This window comes from Martes martes (genome assembly GCF_963455335.1).
Source record: "Martes martes genome assembly, chromosome: 3".
NCBI classification, from domain to species: domain Eukaryota; kingdom Metazoa; phylum Chordata; class Mammalia; order Carnivora; family Mustelidae; genus Martes; species Martes martes.
Window position 1 is genome coordinate 107409718 of NC_137890.1, and position 22086 is coordinate 107431803.

At 33.9% G+C, this 22086-nt stretch overlaps 1 protein-coding gene across 1 annotated transcript in view; it reads right to left on the minus strand.

Annotated features, from left to right (window-relative positions):
* The window catches only part of LRP1B (LDL receptor related protein 1B), a gene marked incomplete at both ends in the record, with an annotated part of 1929835 nt that overhangs the window by 627416 nt on the left and 1280333 nt on the right, over positions 1-22086 (minus strand). Inside the window, 4 exons of the mRNA XM_080798957.1 lie at positions 6946-7190; positions 7507-7671; positions 16455-16659; positions 18079-18276. Coding sequence (XP_080655083.1) covers positions 6946-7190; positions 7507-7671; positions 16455-16659; positions 18079-18276 — 813 coding nt within the window. The remainder of the gene's footprint in view (positions 1-6945; positions 7191-7506; positions 7672-16454; positions 16660-18078; positions 18277-22086) is intronic.

Sequence of the window (22086 nt, forward strand, 5' to 3'; positions counted from 1 at the left end):
GACCTCATCCTACACCTTTTAAAATATATTTACTACCTTTTACATTCAAAATCCATCCATAATAACAGTTATTTTACTGACCTTCATTGTTAAGTTAGTCTGTTCCCCTTCTCGACTATAAACTCCAAGAAGGTAAGAATTAGTCTGTCCCTTGTAAATAATCAACAAAACTTGACTCTATACTGCCATCTGGTGACATGAAATAATAATTCCAAGAAGAATCTCAAACATGAACTCCATGACCCTACTATAGAGTTTAAAGGTTAAGGAGAGTTCTGAGGTCAGTTTCCTCAAAGTCAGATAACTGAACAAATATCCTCTGGCTATTAGACCTTGAGGAAATTACTTAGTGTTTGACTTCCTTAGATTCCTTATCTATAAACTATGTTGCTAAAACCTTCCTCATGGAATTGCAATGAAAATTAGCAAGCGCCAGATGCTATTATAATTAATAATATTATTATAAAGGACTTAACTATGTAGTTGACATAAATAAATAAGTGACATTCCCTTACTCAAATATTTTATAATGTAGTTGGGTAAATAAAACAGCGTTAGGAAAATATTAAATAATCATACAAGTTCTAAGTGCTAAGGGACTTCCTATGGTGTTAAGCATGAACATGAAGGAGGTGAAATCTGAATCGTGTATGTGACTTTGTGAATCGTGGTATGTGACTTGAAGAGAGAAAGCCTCAGAGGGAGAATTTTTTTCCTGCAAATCTTTGCACAGATTGAAAGTAATACCTGTAAAAGACTAATAAAAACACAATATAAGTGCATACTTTCCTTATTATCATGAAGTCAGGATGATGATATAATTTCAATTTAACGCTTAATCATACAAGCCCAGATCTCATTATCTGAACAAAACTAACACATTTCTCAAAAATGGTTTATTATAAATTTTGTTGTTGCTGTTTTTGTAATGCACTCAGAATTTATTCAATTAATAACTGTGTTTTACTGATAAAGATATATTTAAATTAGATGGCTTCATTAATGTTAATTATTCATTTTCACCTTAAAGAGAAATCTATGATTTTGGTGTTCTTGCTTATTATGAATGTAACAAATGTGTTTATTTATACATCTTCTCTCTATGCTAAGGAAACAACATCCTCTCATGTGTTCATTCAGTAGGTGGATGTAAGTATCAACTACATGCTATAAATTGCCAATACATGCCAGATATAATAGAGAGTTTAGGTTAATGTGTCCAGTTATTAATCCAGTCAGTGGAATAGGATGAATATATATAAATCTTCCAAAAGCATAAGGGGATAAAATGTGATTACCCTAGTCACTTTGAAGTTCTTATTCCAAATTTCCCAATATATTACATTCAAATTTTTGCCCTCAATCCCTACCGTAGCTGTCAACATAAAACCACTACTTTGTATCCCTACTTTATGCTAAACTTTCTTGTTTTGCTTTTTTGGCACAGGAGAGGTCATATGCACCCCCATGTTCATTGCAGCACTGTTTATAACAGCAAAGACATGGAAGCAATCTAAGAGTCTATCAATAGATGAATGAATAAAGAAAATTTGGTATATATATATGTGCATATATATATATATATATATATACACACACACACACATAAAATTTGGTGTATGTATGTGTGTGTGTATATATATATACGTATAATATTTAATCATAAAAAGGAAGGAAATCTTGTCATTTGCAACAACATGTATGGGCATTGAGGGCATTACACTAAGAGAAATAAGTCAAACAAAGAAATACAAATGCCATATGATCTCACTTATATGTGGAATCTTCAAAACAAAACAAAACAACAACAATAAAACACTGAAGTTATAGATACAGAGATCAAATTTCTGGTTGCTGGAGGGAAGAAGTGGGGGTTGGTTGAAATGGATGAAGGGGTCAAAAGGCACAAACTTCTATCTATAAAATAAATAAACTATGGGAATGTATGTACAGTATGGATGATTTTAGTTATTAATACTGTATTGCATATTTGAAAGTGGCCAAGAGAGTAGACTTTTTAAAATAAATAAATAGATAATAAGACCATACAAGAAAGACTATAACTTAATTTTCATTAGGGTTTAGTGATACTTTCCTTCTCAGGAGGGCTTATGTTCATCTATGTGTTTCTGGCAAATAAGATCATATGACTTTCTAACAACAATAACAACAAAATCCAAGGTTATTAAGTGCAGATAAATATTTGTGCATAGAAACATGTTTAAAATTATTGATGATAGGATAGAAATGAACTAAAATCAAATTGTCCAATATTAGATGAATAGTGAGGATATATTGATAGTCACATGTGCTGTGAAAATATGTAGTTACTAAGAAGAGATTTATAAGGCATCAATGATAGCAGGGGAGAATGCTAAGTGTTTTACACTTAGATACAAAATTAAAAAGATACAAAATTTAAAAGATACAAAATTTAGATACAAAAATTTATTTACAAAAATATTGTTTACAAATTATTTACAAATATTTATATACAAAATTTAGACACAAAAATTTAAAAGATATGAAATTTTAAAAAATGAAATGTGATATTAAATTTAAAGAGATACAAAGCTTTCTTGGGGCACCTGGCTGGCTTACTCAGTTAAATGTCAGACTCTTGGTCTCAGCCCGGCTCTTGAGGTCGGGGTTGTGTGTTCAAGTCTCACATTGGGTTCCATGCTGGGTGTGAAGTGTACTTAAAAAAAGAAAGTTTTCTTAATTTAGAAAACAATGAAACATGGAGTGGGAGGTTGGTCATGATCATTGGGAACCTGGGTTTGCCTTTGATGAAGTATATTTCTCTGAGCCAGCTTATTTCATTCACTTCCCAGAGCTTCAGTTTCCTCATAGGAAATGAAAACAACTATCTTGTTAGGTGGTTCTAATGACTAGGGGAAAAAAGTGACAATTAAATGGCACATAGTAGTTCATAAACAATGATAACTTTATTTATTATTGTGATATTCAACATCTCTGTTGGAAACTACAAGAAAAAAATGTTGGGATGTTTTTTGCTCTGGGAGCTGGGAAAATGGATATACCTTTGAAAGTAGGTTTGATAGCCTAGTCACCTAAGTACATCTGAATTCTGTTGAAAGATCAACCATATTGCTCTTCTTTAGAGCTGTGATTCACATTTTTATTGGCATTTTTCTTTTAAAAAACTGCTATGATATAGAAAAGTATAATGTTAACCCTAATGTGAATTATTGAAATGTGAGACAATATGTATTCAAAAAGGACTCAAAAAAAGTAATGAAACCTAAATTTCAACAAAAGGTTAGGAAAATGGTATGATTTCAACAGCTATTACTATTTTTCTAAGATTTATTTATTTATTTATTTGAGAGAGAGACAGACTCAGGGAACAGGGGAGGAACAGAGGAGGAAGGAGAAAGGAAATATCAGACTCCTCGCTAGCATGGAGCCCAGCCTGGGCTTTATCTCATGACCCCTATATCATGACCTGAGCTGAAATCAAGAGTCAGATACTTAACTGACTGAACCACCAGGAACCCCAATAAGTATAACTCTTTAATTTTTATTTACTTAAGCATGTAAATACATAGCACTGATTATATGTGAGACACTTCCAAGAACTTTTCATGTATTTACACGTTTAAAATATTTGTATTAAATGACTTAAACTCTTTTACTAGATCCTTTGATATAGACCCTATAATTTTCTCCAGTTTGCAGATGGAGAAACCAAGCCCTAAGGAAGTTAAGTAACTTGCCCCAAATTATACAACTAGTAAATCATAGGCTTGGGGTTTGAACCCAAGCAGTTGAGCTACCAAGGCCATTCCATTAACTCTAAGCTCAGCTCCCTCATACCCTGAAAAAAAATAGATTTAAAATATCCACAATTGCTCTTTTATATTGCATATGTCTAAGCTTTGATTTGTTTCTTGTTAATTCCATATAGCAATAACATGAGGAACCAAAAGATCTAAAATACATTTTCTTTTCTTAAAAGTTTTGCATAACTGTTCAAAAATCAACCTGGAAATTTATGCACAAGGTGAATGTATGATAACTGGTGTTAAAGCATTCATTAATTTCCTACTTGGAAGATTAGATAACTTCAAGGAATTATTTCTAACCTTTATTTATTTATTTTTAAACACATATTTTAATTTTACAGCACTGAATGACATATTTTTAAAATTATTTTTTCATGAACTTTGCATTATTATTCACAAGAAAACAGGGGGCTATGATTATTTTACTTGTGTTAACACTGAACCTTTGTCAACATTTTTACTACAATTCTACCTTGGTAATAAAATAGTCAATATATTCCTGCATCTTTTTAGACATTTTTTCCCCTAGCAGTGGAAGTGTTACTTCACTGAAGCAGATAAACAGGATGGATAATGATTGTTATATGCTCAGTGATCCTTATAATGGGGGAAAAGTAGAATGTTCTCTGATCATTCTCAAAATTGGAAACTGAGTGAATTTCATTTAGGAAATAGCAAGGTCTCACCACAGGTGACATTCTCTAAAGGTATATAAAGACTAGAATATCTGCCCTGAATCCTCTATGTTAAATCAGATCCATACAGTGAAAACTTCCCTATTTTATGCAGATGGTAGGAGTCTCATATAAATCATCTTTCAAGTTAAGTAAAGATGTCCAGAAAATCTCCCCACTAAAAAATGAATTACAGGAATCTCCCATGATCTGGGGAGGAGATATCTGAAGTAGATGCCTAGAACCAGGGATAGTACCAAACCCTATATATATCATCTGTTTTCCTATACACACATATCTATGATACATATCTATGATAAAGTCAAATTTATCAGTTAGGCACAGTAATAGATTAACAACAATAATTAATAACAAAAAAAGAACAACTGTAATACTATATGATTTATAACATTTATGTAAATGTGGTATCTCTCTGTCTCAAAATATCTTATCATATTATTCTCACCCTGGCACTTGTGATAATGTGAGATGATAAAATGTCTATGTGATGAGATGAAGTGAGGTGAATGACATAGGCATTGTAACGTAGTGTTAGGCTACTATGACCTTCTAATGGTAGTTCAGAAGGAGGACCTTCTGCTTCTGGACCATGGTTGACGGTAGAGAGTGAAAGCATGGAGGAGGGGTCTACTGTATATTGACTGTCTTACTTCCTTTCTATATATGTAAAAATGTGAGAAGAACTTGAAAGTATCATTTTCATTTCCATTCTGTCACTTTGCTAGGGTTCATGTCCATGTGGACAAATCAGACAGTTAGAAAATGAAAATATATTGATCTTATTTTGAGGAGGGGAATGTTGTAATACATAAACCCAGGCCGTATTTCATGGCCCAATTCATTTAAATTACTCTAAATATAAAAATCACATAAAAAGTACCAGCCTAGGCACAAAAATATATAAGTACATATTTTTGCATTTATAAAAATTAAAACCAATCCTATGTTTGTAATCAACATACAGTGTTTATGACTAGATACTCTCTCATGCTGAAGAAAAGTTTTAGAAAAGAGCATCTTTTTCTTATTGTACTGGTGGCCTATTGCTGGTCAGAATCATGATTTCCTGATTTATTTCAATTTAATTAAATCCAATATATTTACTGAATGCCTATAAGCACAAAAGTGACTAAGCTATATTTCTCCCCTTAATGTCTTCAAGTTGGACAGATTTGTAAGATGAAAAGAACAAAAAATTATAAGTGACAGAAAAGGATTAACATGATTGCTCACATAGTACATGGTGTATAGAAACTCCCACATGACAAAGAAGGATCTCTTATGTAAGAAAATTGAAACAGAAATTGAAAGTATTTAAGAAGGAAACTAGATTCAATCAGACTCTGTTAAAGAGAAGGCACAGAAAATTTTACAGATGAGGAAATTTTGGTAGAAGTAATAGTATCGATAGAGAATGAAGGTCAAATATTGAAGAAAGAAAAAGGATAAAAGTAGAATTTATAGACCACAGAGGTGAGCATTTTTAGTCATGTCTAGGTGTAAAGAATATAACACAAATTTAAAATAAGGTTTGAAGTGAGGTCCATAAGACCAGTGCATTTCTGGGAGTGGAAGATCTGTCTCCCTACTACTGAAAGGGAGAGAAAAGGAGAAAATATAACCTCTAGGGAATAGTTGTCATCTGAGCATCAGATGTCTCAAGTAAACACATGCTAATAATAAGGAAGCATTATTTACATTGGAATGAGATTCTCATAGGTTATGGTACACATTGTAAAGGGGAAGTCTCCACCAAGAGGTATAAAAGGATGAGCTGATGCTACACCAAATAGCCATACTATCCAGGAAAAAATAAAAACAAAAAGGAAAAAGAAATGTAAGAATAAAAAAGAAAAAGAAGTATAAGAATGTCAGGCAAGGACTGATAGAAGAAATGAAATCACAAAGCCAGGATGGAGAGTACTATTGAACCAAAATGTTGGATACATGGGGAGAGGTGGCACACAGGCTCATGTGATCTCAATTCTCTTAAAATAGAAAAGCTCAAGGAGATGCTCAATTTTTTTTTTTTAATACACCATTCTTTCTCCTCCCAATATAGTTCACAGGGATCATTTAGGGGAAATATCAATGTGTTCTTGGTGTTCTCATCTAATCTTCTGATCATAATCAGGTGATAGATTCCAAATCTGAAGACCTTCTACAACTTCCCATAGTATCCTTTATTGATACAAGCAGTGACTTAAAATGTGGGACTTTGTATAAAACCCTTGATTTCTAAGATTTCCTTATTGCTATGTGAAATAAATGAAAAGGGAAGAAAAAAATGTACTAATTAAAATAAAGGCTGGAACCACTTCTACAACACAATATACATAAAATATTAATAACTTAATGCATAAAAGATATTTTACAGTTCAAATATTATATGATTAAAGTGAAAATACTATCTGGGTGGTTAATTCACTACCAGCACTTACCCTGGGGCTGACGGCTGGGGTGGTATATCTGAAGGTCAAATGGCTGTGCACTTGTCTTCTGAATCACGCTGACATTCTGCCCTGTCCACTTATTGGCTTTTGACAGTGTGTTGGTCCTCCAGTCCGTCCAGTAGACCTCACTCCCATATAAAGACACAGCAAAGGGATGGGAAAGATATTCATGACCTCGAATGATTTCTATCATCGCTGTCCCATCATAGAGGGCTGAATAAATAGCATCTGACCTACAGAAATGTAAATACATTAATTTTATTGGAACTTATTCAAGTAGTCCAGTGATGTTATCATACTACCTAGATAAATGCCAGAGAAAATGTTTTATTAAAAAATATTTCATGGGTCTGTATCTGATTTGTAGAAAGAAGAAAAAAGCCTATCATAACAAAAACAAACAAAAATCACCACCATCATAATGAAAAATAAAAAAATCACCACCAGTTTCAAAGTGTGCATACACGATACATGCATGTTAGGATATCTTTTGAGTTTACAAATAACTATCTGAGAAAGGTAACAGAAAATACAGAAGAAAAAGATCACCTGGCATCTGTCCAAACTATCCTTTTTTCAAAGTGGTCCACAGTTAGTCCATTAGGCCAAGCTCCAGTTTTCATGTCTTTGTAGATGGTTTTTCTTCCAGCTCCACTCATGGAGGCAGATTCAATGCGAGGAAAATTGGCATCCCAATCTGTCCAGAAAAGAATTCTGAAGAAAAATAAATAATGCAATTGCTTCAGCCATTGAGTTCACAAAGGTTTACTGAGTGCCTACTATATGCTAGACACTGGCAGGTAAACAGTCTCAAAAGGAACAGATGTATTTTCTACCCACTCGGGGCTTAGAGTCCAGTGGAGAAGACAGACTAAATAAACACAGGAATATATGATTGCAGCTTCTAAAATATGCGGAAGGAAAATTTCATTACGGGAGAGAATAGTAGGTAAGTGATCCACTTACAGAAGGTGATCAGGGAAAAAAAGGACTTTGAGGAGGTTGTATTTACATTGAATCTAAAGTATAAGTAAAACAGTATAAAGAGCATGACGAGCAAAATAAACAGCAGATATGAAAGTCTTAACGGGGGTGGGGAAAGTGGGTGATTTGAGGAATAGAAACAAGACCAATGCAGTGAGTAAGGAGGAAAAAGGAAGAGAATGGATTTGAAGAGTGCGACCTAACGGGTTTTGTAGTCTAACGCAATTATTTGGGACTTTATTCCAAGGGAATAGGAAGCTCATTTAAGCAGGGGTGAAACATGGTATCATACATAAGTGGATGATAGTGAGGCAAGAGAATGACATATCAGGTGGTCATTTTAAAGGAACAGCCAAGGATGACAGTGGTTTGGAGTATGGTAGTGGAAGGGAAGAAAGGTGAATGGATTCAAAGTATATTTGGAGGTGGAGTTGCCAGGACTATCTGATGACTGAATGTAGGGAAATGAAGTAGAGAATAAATCATAGGTGACTGTGTTTCTTGTTTCAGTAAAGTCAGAGTAAGTGCAAGGAAGAGGGTTTGCAGGGAATCCATAAGTAAAATGGAGAAAATGAAAGAGGAACAGATTCTAAGACCTGGGAATTGACTGTGGTTGGGTGTGAAGAGCAATCAAAACTTTACTTTCATTTTTTTTCTTAATCTTAAGATTTCAAGACATCCAAAAGGAAGTGTTCAGGAAGCTGTGTGGTATGCCAGGGTGAAGTTCAGAGAAGGCAGGGCTGGACACATGAATTTGGAAATCATCAGTACAGAGATGATATTTAGATTCATAGCAATGAAATAGATCATATGACAAAAGATATAGAGGGAAAACAGAGGAAATCATTATACTTTCATATATACAAACATGAGATTGTTAAAACACCATTTTTCATATGTTAAAGATCATCTTTTTTAAACCAAATACTATTTAAGACTCTACAAATTCATGGTGTACAAACAGTTAGACACAATGACACATTAAGTGCCTCATGTCCTGCATTTGATTTTTAAGCCTATTAGGCAATGGATGTTTTATGTTCAATTGACAGTGGTTTAAACTGCTGATGCATGTTTCTATGGTATATTTAATGCAGTTATGCAATAACTCCACAATCATAATTACTCTTCATATTTTTAAGCGCTTACTATATGTTAAATACTATTTTTAGCCAAAATACTATTTTCAGCTTTATAGATCATCTCATTTAATCAATCATGAGGCTATGGCTAAAGTTATCTAAGTTTTAGAGATGGGAGAACAAGCTTAGAGAAGTTAAATTACTTGGGCTACACAGCTAGCAATTGGCAGAGGGAGATGGAAAACTGGGCAGCCTAACTTCTGATTTGATGCTTTTAACATCAAATTCTTTAATGTCATGTCACTAAATAAAATAGGAAAGGGAAAACATCTGGCAGATGATAAGGCCATGTTTGCTAATCAATAAATTGTAGTTGCCTTTTCTATTTTCAAAGAAGAACCCAATGAGTAGCATGGTGATTTGGGAAGGGAGAACTCACAGGATTGGAGAGATAGTGACAGTCCAGTAAATTTTCCCATTATCAGCTCTGACAACATTTTGGTGAGAAATGGTAAAGTTACTGGTAAAAATACCTCTGTTTTTCACTATAATTATATATTGTTTTGCTATTTTTCATTCTTCTGTATTTTGAATGATCCTTAAGTATATAAATGTGGTAGATTACCTTGGAAAATAAAATAATCCTCTGGAACAAAATTCAAAATACAATTCAAGCTTTCTTCTTTTTTTAAAATATTATCTATATTATGTTTATGTAAGGAGATATGGAGTGATGTAAACTAAGTATTTACCACGACTTGAATTGTTGAGAAGTATATAGTCTCTAGGACAGAGGAATTTGAAATACAAAATGAATAAAACACAATTCAATACATTATGTAATAAATTTAGTAAGTATGTGCATTAAAAGACTATGGTGAGGGGCGCCTGGGAGGCTCAGTGGGTTAAAGCCTCTGCCTTCTGCCCAGGTCACGATCCTAGTGTTCTGGGATCAAGCTCCGCATCGGGGTCTCTGCTCAGTGCGGAGCCTGCTTCCCTTCCTCTCTCTCTGCCTGCCTCTGTGCCTACTTGTGATCTCTGTCTGTCAAATAAATAAATAAAATCTTAAAAAAAAATACTGTGGTGAAGAGAGAAGGAAGATGTAGATGTCCTTGATAAGAGTAACAGCTCATAGACAGCTCTGAAGCACTGGGCAGCCTCAAAATATTACTAAATAATTATGCCAATATGTTTCTATGTCAGACTAACTTGGGATCAAGACTGGTATCTGTTACTTTCTCCAGAATATTTAATCTCAGACTCCATTTTCTCATCTGTAGGTAAAAACTCTATCAGGAACATTTGGTGAGGTCCTGGATGTAAACAATCTAGCACAAAAGATGACTAAGTCACAGAAAAGACTTGTGCTTCTACGAGCATGCCACCCACACATAGTCATAGAATTGATTTTTTAAATGCAAAATTTCTAAGTATTTCCAAATTGTTAAAGAAATGGAGAGAGGGAGAGACAGAAAGAGAATTAATACTATTGTCAATGTTTAAATGTCACAGCAGTATGTATGTGAAAGTAGAATGTTTTATAAGTCAAAGCCACAAGAAAAGGATTCAGAGGAGGAAGTTGTAAGATTGGGTTTATCTCAAAGAACGTCTCTCAAAATCTGAGTTTATGTTAAAAAAAAAAAAGGAACTTTTAGTTTCATGGGCAGCATTAGATGAGTTTCCTGGTCCTGCTATGGGACCATATCCACAAAAATAATATCCAAATTATTCATTCTTTAATCACCAATATTTGAATAAATTAAATAAACTTCTGAGAAAGGATAAAACAAAGTAATGTATCAGGGATAACGTATTGATAACTGTTGAAGCTTGGTAATGAATATGAAGAAGTTTATTATGTAATTCATTCTATTTTGTGTATTTAAAAATTTCTATAATAAAAGTTTAAAACTGCAAATAACTCAAAATTAATAAAATAGATAATTTTTAAGAATATTAAAATACCAGAGGATATTTATAAAAATTTATAGCTAGAAATCATTTTTCTAAAAAGACTAATTTTTAAAGATTAATATGAGAAAAAAAACTATCATGTATATACACATACATGTATTACTTATAAATTACCTAACATACAATATGTTGCCATAAAGGGAAAATGGCTATTAAGTTAAGTAGTTGAATGTCTTTAAAACAATGAATGAGATGTATTATGTGTCTCACTACAAATCTAATTTTGGATGCATGCATCTTTTCACTGACAGCAGATTGTGGTCAGTTTCCCTTTACACTTAGGATTTTAAAACTAAGATTTAAAATGAGAAACAAGACCTATACAGCATCAATCAAATTTATGTGGTATCTTGACAGACAAGGTAGAGTAGAGATATTTGCAAGCTTAAAAATGATTAGGAAAAATAATCACTGAAAGCAAACAATGAATTTGAGAATGATAGCTAGTCTGAATATCTATGGATAAGCCACCATGGGATCTAGGCAAGGCTGTAATTCACACTCTGGATTGATGACCCAAAGACTTCTGAGCATTGTCTTTTGCCTGAATAACAAGTGGAAAACTGGTGTCTCTCTTCTAACTTTCTACCTAGTTCTGCCTTTATGTGGTTGTGGAAATTCCAACACACACATCAGTAACTCTACAATTCTGCATTCTATATTATAGGTTTACCAGAGTAGGCACTGTAAACTCTCAAGTATGTGTTTCCACTGGACCATAAAGGCATAGCTTGGGATAATTTGAGACATTCTAAAGTGATTCCTTCATTTCTTCACTAAACATAGCAGCATTAAGCTCTTTCTTCTGTAATGCTCACAATGGTCCTAATCTTTCATCAATTCAAGTGGGGAAGTTTCCAATACTTTTTATAAAAGAACATGTTCTAGAATTAGTTCTCCTAAAAGTGTTCTTAACTTCACCATAAGTCAGTTTACAATCAATTTAGAAAGTTGATTTCAAGGATCATTGTTTCATAAAATTCTGGGCACTCTTTTGTATACTTTATAGTGTGGTATTTTAAAAGAATCATTTTTCCCTTATTACTTTCTTTTTATGGTTAAAATGTATTAGCATTTCAATGATTGAATTATTTCTTGAAATACACAAAGACTGAATATCTCTTCTTACAGGACGTATGGAAATATTCAGCCACAATTGCTTTTAAAAAAGAGACTACAGTCTAGTGATTCTACAGTTCCTGCATTCATGAGTAAGTGTGTATCAGGATTAAATTGGGTCAATGGACCATGAACAACTTGTATCATTACAGGCATGAAAGGGCCATTATCATCTATCAGGTCAAACTGCAGAAGGTGAAAATAAATGATCTTGGCAAAAAACAAGGATACTTATCTACAATCTTTAGGTCTTCTAAAAGCAACAACATCTTTATTAGTTTCATTTAGGAACATTCCCAGATAAAATTAAAATTTTATTTTGATGTTTCACTAATCTTCACAACTACTATATCTGCTTTAACAAATTGCAATTGCTATAGCAGAGCCCAGTTATTCTGACAAATAAAATCTAAACACAGTGGAGCAGGAGGACACCATGCAGCTGCACAAGTACAAAGGCAAAGACATTTCAAGACCCAAAGCGAATGCCCTGTAAATTGGGAACTCCCTGGTGCTTCTTACTCCCGAATACTAAGCTTGAAGTTCAGGGGAGATTCATGTACTCATTCAAGTCACCTTAGTAATTATATTCCCTTAAAAAGGAAAGAGAGAAAAATGGCTCCTCCCCAAGACTTCCATTTACCGTCTTGGAATAACTTGTCACTTTGGATATTGGGTCAAAACCCAAAATACTAACGGGATGTGGCATGTAAAATGTAATGTAAAATGTAATGTAAAATGAAAACCTGTGGATTTTATGCCTGGGAAGCAAAGCAGTTGATTAAAAACATTTGTTTCTTGGCATCTGTAAAAAAAGGTCACAAAGGACCTTCAGAGATGAAGGAAACTCACATGATGTAAGCCTGTTTTCTTGGTCTAATGTTATTGCTCATTTTTGTTGTTGTTGTTGTTGTTGTTATTGTTCTTTTTGTTTTTCCTCAGCTATGCTGTGGGAGGGAAGTGGTTGTTTGCAAACTTGTTCATTCACTTGTTATTGGAAACAAAGTTTATAGTATTTACCCATTAGCTGTCTTTTACTCTATGCTTCTCCCTTTCAGGATTATCCTTGAGTTTTGTAAGTTACATGTTAACAAAAAGTCTATGAATATGCTTGTATTAATTTATTTAACAAACATATTCAGCACAATTTTATATACCAGGAGTGGGAGAGGATTTCATAGACATGGAACCATGTCTTGCCATTAGACTTTGTTTACCATTAGAGAGCTTATGATGTGGTAGGAAAGTAATAGTATTTACAGAAACCATAATTCTAACAAAATTATCCAGTAGACTTACCCCAAAATACCTATTTTTAAAAGAAGTTTCTTTGGAGCTTCTTTCAATTTTGATTCACACCTTTTTTATGTATTTCTTGAATTTTTTGAGAAATAGGGAGAAATTTTATGTTTCTATTTGAATAGATAACACTAAGGCAGTAAGTGGAGTTTTTTAGTTTGTTTTTAAGTATTTATTTATTTGAGAGAGAGAGTGAGAAAGAGCACGAGAAGGGGGAGAGTAGGAGGGAGAAGCAGACTGAGCAGGGAGCCCGACACAGAACTCAATCAAGAGGACTCCAGGATCATGACCTGAGCCAAAGGCAGTCACTCAACCGAGGAACCCCTAAGTGGAATTTAAATCAAATTAAATTATTTTTCAGTGTTTCTTTTCTTGCGCTTTGCTTCGCAGTTCACTGTGTGTGTGTTTGCATGCTTATATGTATTTTTACTATGCTCTCAGCCTACCTTATGTAAGGTCCAATGTTTAAAAATAATTATGAACTTTTTACTAAAATATCCCAAACCTGAAAATATTTTCATATTTGCATTGCATTTTTAAATTTAATTGCTACAGCTGGGCTTTAGAGGTGTTTATGTGAACTTCATATCTTAATTGTATCAATCCACTGTAGGATAATTTTTAGCAATAAAAATCCTATTATATCATGACACCCAAACATAACAACATTTCAGTTTCTTCCTGGAGTTGTATGAATTATGTGCTCGCTTCGGCAGCACATATACTAGAGTTGTATGAATTAATACAACCTTCTGAGCTTTGATTACTTATACCAAAAAAGATTTTTGTGTATATTTTTTCACGCATTTTTTAAGAAAAAAAATTACTACCATTGTAATTATTTTAATCAGCTGTACAATTTCATAGTAGCAATTAGTAATAGAAGGCATCGACTTTCTCAGAAGCATTATCATGTTTTCCTACTCAGAGGCTGGCATTCTACACTAACTTTCAACTTTTAGAGGATATATTACTTCTGAAGATCTTTTGTCACTGGAATACTATCTGATATTTTCACGTAAATAGTATTTGTGTTGTGTAATAGTGATGTGTTGTGTCTCTATTTTTTTTTCCTCCTCTCAGGTAGGATCCTCTGCAAACTAAATGCGATAAGTAATTTTTTCTTAAGCATTGTCAGTTCAAAGCTGTAGAAAATAAAGTTTCAACTCCCAGACCTAATGCTTTATTTGGTCAGACTATTTTCAGAGCTTTCCATATGCCTGTTTTGTCCTTTTTGTTGTATCTTGTTTTTCTCTCTGTGTGCCATCTGTAATTTGAGAGCACTCACAGCTTTTCTACCATATTGGTGTATAAGCTAAAACCACAACTTTCTCCAAAATATCACTTTCCCTTCTGCAGAAAGTTTCCCCTGTGTATAAGGTACTGGTACAACTTAGGTCTACTAGGTGAAAATTCCACACCAGTAGTTGTTTCATTGAGGGTAAAACCCCTGTTGGTAATGAAATTTTATGGGAAGTAAAGGGTCAGAATCAGGAAGTTAGCTGTAATCTCAGGAATAGTCTGTTTTAAAAAATGAATTTTTCACTAAACATAATATATCTCTTCCCAGTGAACTGTTATTATAGGAATTAATGAATAAAATGGGCAAAATGTAGACAGTATAAATAAGAGAACCCATCTCTAAGGTAAAAGATACAGCTACTGCCTTGCTCCTTGCTTCCAGATCTCTGTTTTTTTCAAAAGCAGCCAGATATCCAGGACTGTATACAAAATACCTTAATATTTTAAGTTTGGACAAGTAATAAATAAATTTAAAACAGTGTAGAGGTAAAGCAAACATAAGAGTTGCCTATCTGGAGCCCTGTTCTAGGCAAGCTGCTTTGGGCCTTTAATTTCTGTGTATGAACCGAAGAAAAGAACAAACAGACTTCCTAATTCATTGATTTCTATACTTCAGCATAAACCAGAGCACCAGCCAGAAACTGCGGTCAGGAAGGTGACTTAAACACAGGCTCCCTTTTCTCTCTTCTGCATTTCATTAAACTACCTCCTGGCTGATTCTCCTTCCTCCTTGGTGTTCCCTGGGCTTTGTATTACTTGAAGGTACAGAGACAAAAAAATAAATTAATCGAAATAAAAATGAATTTTAAAAAAATTCTGATCTGCTAACCGTGAGTCTTGACAATGGTTTTGGATTTGTAAAATAATTGCCCAGGAAATAAACAATCAACAGTAATAACGGTATTCTCATCTGTATCATTTACATCTTATCTTCCACATATTCACCATCTCCTCTAAAACAACCAAATGATAAAGGTATCGTCCCTGATTTATGAAAGAGAAAACTGAACTTTCAAGGAAGATAATAGAGTTAAGTGGATTCTCCAGAGAATAAGTGAGCGAATAGAAATTGGAACCCTTGTTTTCCAGTGTCTCTCCAGAGGAGCACGCAAGGGAACACCAGGGCCAATGAGCTGAGTCACTCAACATCTGACCTTGTTTTCAAGAATCATGCGCCTTGTCTTTCCAACACTCCAAAAGTCAGTGTCTCATCACTGAATTCCTTCAGCCTTATACTAATTTTCTTTTAAACTGACTCCAAGTACTTATAAAATACATAAGAGGTGGTGCAATTGACATCTATGACTATTTGTACTAGAGACTGGTCCTGTGGTTTGGAACCGTTAGAAACAATTATAGCATCTCTTTGACACGTCACAGAGAAATTCATTAAATTACTGCTTCAAAATTGAGTTGCAATAGCTTTCAATAGGGCTTAATGCCCATATTTAGAAAAAAGATATTTCTATCCTCTAAAGGTACCTACGTAAGCAACCTTATAACCAAATTTATGCTAATAAACTTAAACTGATTTTATATATATATGTTATATATATAATATATATAGACGTAGACATACATTAGACATAAATATACATAATTATACATATATAAACATATACGTACATTGCAAAATAAGCAATCTGACTCATAATTTATGAGATAATTGAATTCAGTATTCATTTAAAAGATTATTTTTTATGCCAAAGTGAATCTGTAAAAGGCAAACTTCTTTACCCATATCTTGGGTCCAAAGCAATGGCCCTGGGGTGTTCCATGGCTCCGGCGATTAGTGTAGTTCTTAAGGAGCCATCAAGTTTGGCGACTTCAATTTGGTCCAGATTGCTGTCTATCCAGTATATATTGCCTGCTATCCAGTCGACGGTCAGTCCTTCTGGGGTAGCCAAGCCATGCTCCACAACCACTTCTATTGCACTGACCCCTACAAAAAAAAAAAAAGAAAGAAAAAGAAAACCAATACTTGTGCCCATTCAAGGAATGTGTTACACACGCGCACACACAAACAAGGCCTACTTAACAGCAGCACAGAGTTTTGAGTATTATATTGAGTTTCAAAGATATAGTGCAAACGTGTTACCTGGCATGATGGAAACTAAGACTCCAAATTTAGAATTACTGATCTTTCCTACCAGAAATCTTTAATTTCTTAAGCCCTTTCAGTGACAGTGAAATAGAATTTTTGAATAACTTTAAGGCTAAACAATAGTGTTTAGATTTCAAAAAATTATATTTCTTGTTTCTGACTTTTGAAATAGAACACAAGATTTGGGGAATAAGAATGATGTGCTAGTTAAAATTAGTGCAATTTAGTATCAACATTGATCTTCAGGGGTAGAATAAAGAGAAAATGCCCCTCTGGGGCAACATGCATTATAGCTAGTCAGTAGCCACCCTTTTCTGAAGCATGATAAATAAGATGACTTTACTGTACTTACCCTTAATAAAGATAAGCCCCAAATCACATTCCCTTCCCCTTCCTGGGCCATAAGACTTACATGATATAACATGATTTCAAACAAGAGAGAAAGGCATTAGTTTGATCTAAATTAAAATAAACAATTTGGTAATGTCCACTAATGATCTATTTATCCACTTTTTAATTTCTTTTGTAATTAAAATATTTTTCTAATAGGATAACTCTTAATAGTTTACAACATTGCCAGTGTTTTTGTTAGACATTTTAACAGACTTTTTTTTAACCCTTAATCATCTAAGTCCAAGGATCTAAATCCATCACTTGAAATCAGTCTCTTGCAATATGCCACAGACACAAATTCACAGGTGAATCACACGTTTACTATCATTTTTCCAAAATTGCAAATGTGACTTCAGGAGAAATACAGATTTTGATAGAAACACCTGGACTTTGGAATGCTACACAGAGCCAATGTTTCCAAAATGATTATTACATATATTTATCTCAGAGCCTTGCTACTTAAGAAGTGTACATTAGACAAAAGAATTAACTCATACTATGATAAAAACATTTAGTTCATATTAGTGGTCTTTGTGACAATTCATTATATGTTGAAATTTTGCTGACAAAATAAAACATTTTAACTTACAAACATTATGTCTACTAGTATGTGGAAAGCAGTAGTTATTTCTTATAAGTATTTTTCTTTACCAAATGTTCATGGAAAAGCTCACAATTTGAAAATTGTATGCTTAGCACAGGCTCCCATCATTCATTCTCCTCCCTCAATATATTTTCACACATAAACTTGACATCCCTGGTTTTACATATATGAGGGAGAAGGCAAAGAATGAAAGTGCAAAGACTGATCTAAATCCCATCTGATTACAGCATATTTTTCTAGAATTTTCAGTTAAAAATTACCTCCACTTTCAGAAAGCTTGCCCCGGTATATCCTGTCTTCTACAACATCCGTCCAATAAAGCAAACTTTGATTGAAGTGAAAATCAAGTGCTATTGTGTTTCTCAACCCAGGAACAAGTAGACTATAGTCTCTTTTATGAAGATCAATCTTTCTGATCTCATGACGAATAGAAAAGATGATGAATGCTTCAAAGGGATCTGAAAATAAATTTATTTTTAATAGGCTTATAAAAATATTTATATGCATTCATAAGTAGGATAAAACACTTTGAGGTCAAGTCCAATTATTTACAAGCATAATTTATTATATAATTCTCTGTTATTCCAGGAGCAATTTCTTTTAATCCAACATTTATAAGAAACTTGAAAATTTTAGGCTTATATATATTCATTAAAATAAGGTATAAATATGTTTTTATTCCTTGGATCTTTCTACATTTGATTCTGGTTAAAGAACACAAGAATTATTGGAATTCCAAGACAAAATGGGGGTTTCCTATCTTAGTGGAACTTCAGCTGACAATCTAAACCACGGAAACATCAACATAGGAATAACTAAGAGTTGACTAAAATGAGTTCTGCTGCTCTTAACCCATCACACGCCTACAGCTCCATAAAGGAAAGAGATCCAATAAAAGAGGATTTCTTTGAAAAGAGTTATGGTCTTAGAGTTAGAGTGCACTCCCCATAAGAGGGTAGATGATGGCTTTCTCCACAGTCTGACATTTACTAAAATTACGTTATCAGTTTGGAAATGTGCTAATTACTATTGGACATACTAAGATGAGTTAGATATGAATTTTACTTGATGAATATACATTTTGTGGGAGGGGACCCAGGTTTACAATTTCCCCCCATTTCCATGTTAGTACCATTCCTTTGGGCTTTCTTTTAGGAAAATTTGTTTTCCTATTTTAAGTCTAGGTACCATCATCTCTTTCCATGGTGATTGGCTCAAAAGGTGGATGTGAGATCTAAATCAGGCTAATGGGTCTCTAAACTTCTAGAGAATATTTCAAGCTGAGGGTAAAGAGTGTCTTTTCTTCTAAGGTCACAGATGTCTAAGCCTACTATGCCAGTGTCCATGTATAAGTCTACTTGTGATATTGTAGTAGAGGAGAAAAAAGACACAGAGAAGGAAGCAGCAATGACCTGGGGAGGTTCAAGTCCCCAGGCTAAGGATGTTCAAATCTGCAGTTGTAATTATACCTTAGTTCTTTCCTTCATATTCCCCATACATTTCACACACTTCAGATATGTAAGTCAATGTACTTAACTCCAACTCAGTTTTGAACTTGTTTTTTGTCAACTGCAATCAGTTTTACTCTTCTTCCTAATCTCTATCCCTCAGAGAGGTCTTTCCTGGTCAGTTTCCCAATAAAGACCATTTTTTATTATTTTGTATCTCCAAAACCTATTTATTCTCTTTGAAGTATATATATATATATATTTATATTTATATTTATATTTATATTTATATTTAAATATATATATTTATTTATTTGACAGACAGAGATCACAAGTAGGCAGAGAGAGAGAAGGAAGCAGGCTCCCTGGTGAGCAGAGAGCCCGATGTGGGGCTCGATCCCAGGACCCTGGGATCATAACCTGAGCCGAAGGCAGAGGCTTTAACCCACTGAGTCATCCAGGTGCCCCTGAAGTACATTTTAAAATCACTATTTATTTGTTTGACATCTACCTTCCTCACTGGTTTATATGCTTTATTAAAACAGGGATCTTGGGGCACCTGGGTGGCTCAGTGGGTTAAGCCTCTGCCTTCAGCTCAGGTTGTGGTCTCAGGGTCTTGGGATCGAGCCCCACATCAGGCTCTCTGCTCGGCAGAGAACCTGCTTCTCTCTCTCTCTCTCTCTCTGCCTGCCTCTCTGCCTACTTGTGATCTCTCTGTCAAATAAATAATTAAAATCTTAAAAAAAACAAAAACAAAACAAACAAAAACAGGGATCTTGTTTGCTTAGTCCATTATGATGGGTCCAATATCAAGCACTAGGAAGGACACAATTCATACCAGGTCTTAGATTTAAAACAGTGCTAACCTAGGCTGCCTGCTGTTGGTGTAGGGAAATCACTGGTCTGCCCCCACCTCCACCAACTGAGCATGAATCTACTTCAGTGAGTTCTGCCTAGAACATTAAGTAAATGTGTTTTGAATGAACAGATGTGAAACTGATTCCATCTTAAGCAACCAGCTTATAGCTACCATGGGACAGAGCCCGGCAATGATCAGTAGAGCCACCTACTTTACCTGAAGCAGAAAGCATAGTATAAGTAAGCCCAACTAAGTCCACAAGGACTAATCTGAAGGCCTGAGATCTTGTGAACAATAATTATGTATATTGTTGTGATCTTACAGGTCTTGTGGTAATTTATTGCACAGTATTATGGTTTTTACTGCACAACATTACTGTGACAGTAGCTAACTGATATAAAATACCAAACATGTATTAAACAACTAGTGCCAAACAGCTCCCAATAGAACAAATACTCATAAAATTTTAAACCCAGAATTTAGTGTTTTTGAAGTATAGAAAATGGTTCTATTGGATGTACAGTTGTTTAAAAGGGAGAATACCTAATTATTAGGTATTAGGATAAGGATGCCTTGTGCAAATCAGCTCTATGAAACTGCTTGCATTTGAAAATTTCTTTATCTTTTTTTCAGAAAAGGTCTTTATGTGTAAAATGGAGTTAATGATAACCTCCTTTCAATTTAACTTAAATTGTTGTTACCAGAATCCAATTAAATAATGCAGATACATTTGTTTAATAAGCTCAAAATCATCACAGCGAATATAAATATGGAGGTAACTGTGAGGTAGTCAAAAAGTAATAGATTTGAAGTCACAAAATGAGGATTTAAAATAGAGCCATTTTACTAATTGGCTGTGTACATTTGAGACTTTCTGATCCTCAATATTTTTTATTTATAAAATATGTAACATACTGAGTTATCAGGATAATTGATAATTAAAAGTGTGGATACTTAATATCTCAATAAATATTTAATTATTATTATAAGTCTTAAATTTCAAAGATTTCCCAAAGGAATAAGCAAAAGAGATATTGCATAAGAGAAAAGGCTGGAATGATAATACACCAAAAGGGAGTTGGATATTTCTCAGCATGTGCCAAAGCTGGTGTCATTTCAGTTCTGAAGAGCTTCCCCATCATTTGGCTTATAGTTTGCCCTTAGTTAAGTAGTAAATTAAAAGTGCAGCAGCTACTTTCTAGAGAAATTTATATTTAATAGCTACTAAGGGACATAGAGTTTCAAAATTGCAAAGCAATAATGTGCTGACTCTTCCTTAGAAAATCACACCAGAAAAAGGAAACAATTAAAAAAAAAAGAAAGAAAGGAAGAAAGAAAGAAGGAAAAGAAATGCCAAGTTCCACTTCCACTAACACTGGAAGACATCTGTTACAAAAACACCAGTGTTAGAGGATGCACTGATGAATGTCTTCAAAATATGGACAGTTTCTGAAAGAGGATGCCTGTAGATGCAGCTATTAAAAACAAAACAAAACAAAACAAACAAACAAACAAAAAAAAAACAAAAAACAAAAAAAACACAAAAAACCCTGGCAGAGCACAATCTCAAAGGAGGTAGCATAACTAAAGGGAAAAATCCCATAATTACTTTTTGGAAAAAGAGGATGGGAATAATAGCTTGGTCTCAAAAACTTCTCTGGGCCCCATCAGCACCCTAAAGACTGATGAGAATCTGAATGAAGAAACAAACAGGCATGTAATACATTAAGTGAAAGGAACCAGGTTCAAAACTCTATACAGGTGGGATGCCTGGGTGGCTAAGTTGGTTAAGCATATACCTTCAGCTCAGATTATGATCCCAGTCTTGCATCTGGCTCCTTGCTCAGTAGGGACCCTGCCTCTACCTCTGCCCGCTTCTCTCTCTTTCTATCTCTCTTTAACAAATAATTAAAATCTTAAAAAAAAAAAAAAAAAAAAAACCTACAGGTGATATGATCCCA